General features: G+C 29.7%; 1 protein-coding gene across 1 annotated transcript; it reads right to left on the reverse strand.

Moving 5' to 3' along the window:
* On the reverse strand, positions 246 to 1,419 carry LOC104712664 (chaperone protein DnaJ). Its single transcript, XM_010429611.2, has 4 exons — positions 1,105 to 1,419; positions 960 to 1,024; positions 810 to 866; positions 246 to 723 (listed from the first exon to the last, which is right to left on the reverse strand). The coding sequence occupies exons 1-4, from the start codon at positions 1,295 to 1,297 to the stop codon at positions 535 to 537; spliced, it is 504 nt and encodes a 167-aa protein (XP_010427913.1). The 5' UTR covers positions 1,298 to 1,419; the 3' UTR covers positions 246 to 534.

Consider the following 4,639-nt stretch of genomic DNA (forward strand, 5'->3'; position numbering starts at 1 on the left):
TAATGTTAAGAAAATTATACTTGTATATTCTAAAACTGGAATAAAACTGGAAAAGGGATATGTACATTGATGATTGACCGACTCAATGGGCCGGAGTAAAAAGACTTGGATCCAATTTAAGGTTAAACTGAAAAGTAAAAACGATGATTGGGCACTTGGGCTCTATATGTTCGCCATTGCTTGACTTGCTTCTTCCTCTTTTCTTTTCTAAAGATTTTTTTCTTTTCCAAATGACATTATTTCGGTACATGAAAAGAAGTTTTTACTAGAGTACAGAAGCATTAGAAAAACGCAATTACAAACCAATGCTTCTTAAACCTAGCAAAATTTCCAAACAACAAAACGTGAAAACCCTAGAACAAATTCTACTTCGTGTACCAGAAGTCACAGTAGAGTAGTTGAGATTTTGAAGCCAGTCCATCAGCTGAAAAAACCCGGGACATTGATCCTTCATTAGTCACGGGTCGGAGTCTCCAAGAAATCTAAATCAAAATATGAGAGTTTCATATTATTGCTTCCCCAAATGGATCTAGTTTAGTAGCTGCTCTGCGGATAGAAGTCAAAGCTTGAAAGCGGTACAGACATCTGTGAATGCCAATCAACGGGTTGGTTTAGGTCGAAATTCATTTCCACTGATTGGTTCTGGAACAATGGTTCTGATTGGAACTCACAGACCATGTCATCGACCATAGTCTGCAGCTCTTCCAAGCTGTATTGCTTTTCCTGCACGCCAACATTATTACACCGTTAACGTGTGTGAGAAGAAACAGTGAAAGATCTCCAAATCAGGTGCTAAAGTTGAGATGTACCTCTCTTCTAGTTTGAGCCATGAGTGAAACCATCTCTTGAACAAAATCAAAGTATCCCTTTAGAGCAAAAAAAAAACACAAAACCAATCAGATTTGTGATGAAAAAAACAATTTACGAATATATCAAAACCTCAATTGAAGTAACCATACCTCATCTTCTCCAGAATCATAGAGTCCAGCATCATAAAAACTTCGTTTCCTCTGATCCGACAACACTAAAACATCCCAAGAAAACAATGTCAGTCACTCGGGCAACAACAAGAAACCTCAAAACAAAGTCTGAACAGATCTTTACCTGAATAAGCTTCTTGAATCTGCTGGAACCTTCGTTTAGCTTCCCCAGCTCCAAAAGGATCATTCGTCCACCGATCAGGATGCCATTTCATAGCAAGCTTATGATACGCCCGGCGTATCTGCTCCGCCGAAGAGTCAACGGCAACGCCAAGAATCTCGTAATACGACGACGTTTGCTTAATGCCACCTTCCATTGGTTACTTACGTATATATATATTCTCTATATATGTAATCTGATCAACGCATATTCACGAGATGATATATTAGTTGTAAGCTTTTGTTTGGGGGGTTTATATAAAAACAGGAGTTGAGTTCCAATGGCGGTTATATGTAACAAGATTCTTACAAAAGCAAGTTCTAGAAGTTTTCGAGGTCTCCAAAAATATCTTGTCTCAAGAACGTTCCGGAACATAGCAACAAAGCAAGATATTATCCACACAATCTTTAGATATTTTAACATTGGGCGGCTGCGATCAAATGGACGGTCATGTCCATGATCATGACATGACACGTGGTTTTTGAATAATGAAAATGACAAATACTTTTACTTGTGGAGGCAGAACAAGCAAAGTAACGCCTCGGCGCCCAAAAATCGGGGTGAATAGCACAAAGATATTTTTACTTATTACATATTTCAAATCTATCTTTTTCTGTAGTTATATCTGAAAATTTACGTAAACAAAAACATGTTTCAACCAATAATTAAAATACTTGTTGTTAAAATTTATATTTACGAAAATTTGTATAGTAGTTTTAGTGAAAAGTGGGAAAGAAAAATGGCACCTAAATTAATTTGGAATCTCTTCGACAATTTTAGTCATTTTAACTAAAATAAAATGAAATGAAAAAGATGACTATAGTATTAAATATTTAAATACATTTAAATTAATTATAATTAAATATTTCTCTGTTTCACCTAAACAATTTGTTAATGTACCAAAGTGTAATTAAAAGTGTATAATGAGTATAGTTGGGCTAATGGGCCTTGACAGACGCAGCCTACCTAACTTCATCGAAGAAGACCATATGAGAAGGGTATTGTTAGTTGAAAGTGAAACTGACGTCAAACACATTGGTGGTAGCTAGCTGCACTCTTTTGTAAACCAGTACTCTTTTTCCTACTTCTCTTTCTTCTTGTTTTTTTTTTTTTTATAGATTTTTTGCTAATTTTTTTGGTATTATTGACCACTTTTTTCCTACAAAAACATCACTCACTCAAAAGCGTTCAAATATAATGAATGTTGTGAACTTGTGATTTATATATGCATGCATTAGAATCATATTTGCAGTCAGAAAATCGATTATTTTTGGGCCTGAGTGATGTATTAGAAGGGAGAAATATCTCCTATGGGAAATATAGAAAGTGTGATTTTAAATTAAAAGCTCATACAATTTATACTAGTATTTTTACAGCACTTTTTGCTCAAAAATATGTTTATGAAAATATTTACCATTGAATGCCATTTAATGTTTATATTCATATCCAAACAAGTTTAGTTAACTCTTTTGACTATCTTTATAACCAAATACAATTAAAATATTTTAAATATCCAGATTAAAAAAAATCTTTCCTATCATCTTTTTTGGATTTTAAATTTTAAAGGTAGTGAATCATCATATAATACATAAAATTAATAAAAAATATGTATTTTTCCTGCATATATTGTGAATTAAATTTTTTTAAACAAACATATATTACTTAATTAGTATAAAAAGTGTGTGTTCAATATACATATATAGTAAATTTCCGTATATAGTAAATTATCAAATTTTAAGAAGTTTATAATTTTATAACTAATATATCTAAACTTAATAAAAAGTTTTAAATGATGAATATTTCAACATATTAAAATTTTAAAATAACATAAACGAGTTATATTACATAACGGGTTATATGACATTACAGGATTGAACTGATAATACTAAAAAATAAAACTTTTAGTAATATGATATTTCAATATGGTTTAATCCTCATTTTACTATTTTAACAACACCAATATAAAATATGTCAAATCAAACTGATTTAATTAAGATTGTGTTCAACAAAAAATGTTGTGGGGTATACCACGGTTTATATACTAAATCATTATAATTAACAAAAGAGTATATTAGCAAAATTAGTATTAAAATAGTACATTAACAAAAATAAATTTACCCCGCGGATCATACTCTAGTTTAATACTCCCTCCGTTTCAAAATATAAGATGTTTTGGAGAAATTTTTTGTTTCATAATATAGGATGCTTTCAAATTTCAATGCAACTTTTAGATTAGTTTTGTATTTTATATTATGCAGTGTTGTTTCTGATTGGTTGAACTTATTAAAAGTAAAGACTTCTTAATATGCGTGCTTTGCTTAAAACATCCTATATTTTGAAACGGAGGGAATATATGTTTATACACATGTTCTCACTGATCTGCCCCGAAAAATATTTCGGTTACTCCAATAATTAATTGTTTAAATGAAGGTTTAATTCTGTTAAATTAGCTAAAATATATATTCTTAAAGGACATGACAGATTTTGTTGAAATTAGTAGATTAAAAATTGTATATTAGATACACGTGTAGATATATTCCACATGAAAATATATATAAAGAAATATTACACCAGTACACAACTGAAAATAACAACATGTACACAACTTACAACTTACATATTACACCAGTACACAACTTACATATGCCATTTAATGTTTATATTCACTACATACATGTTGTTCAAGAATTTACTATATTTAATACTTGAAAATGATATGTCACTATATTTATTACTTGAATAAGATAGTTCATTCTCTTATTCAACTATTAAATATATAAATAAGTTAACAATGTTTCATTTCCACACATTGCAAAACAGTATTCACTTCTATTGAAGTTCATTGACTCAGATAATTAACATCTACCATAATTTTATGTTATGTATCGAAACCTTTTTTGGACTAGTAATTTTGATTATCACTATTTAATTTGTTTCATACTTTAATGTTTACCCAATGAAACTTCTTTGGTATTAATATTTTCGACAGTGTGGAAGAGTTTTTTTTATATATATACGGAGGCATGTGAAATGTTGAAAATGGGAATATTGGTTTCAGTTTTCTTGGCGGCACATATTTAGAGCTACCATAAGATGCTTTCTATCTTGATCGCTAATGATTATGTTTCCTATTCAACTACATCTGCCTTGCATTCATGAAAAGGAAGAAAGATGTAATAATTAGATAATAAAATAAAACGTATTAAATATCGATAACATTAACAAAAATATTCCTTATGTTCTTAATAGATTGATGTTTTAGGTATTTTTTTGTTCTTAAAATATTGATGTTGTAAATTTAAAAATTTTAAATAATTTCTTTATTTTATGTTTTTTCCACATATCATGTTATCTAAAGTTTAGGTTTTATTTTTCTACCAAAATATAATTATAAATTAATTTATAAATAAAACTTTAACTTTTTTTGTAATATATGTGCAAGTGTCACAACATCAATCTTTAAGAAAGAGAGAGAGAGTATATAGTAATATCGTATAAT

Source organism: Camelina sativa, chromosome 9, assembly GCF_000633955.1.
Source record: "Camelina sativa cultivar DH55 chromosome 9, Cs, whole genome shotgun sequence".
Taxonomy (NCBI): Eukaryota; Viridiplantae; Streptophyta; class Magnoliopsida; order Brassicales; family Brassicaceae; genus Camelina; species Camelina sativa.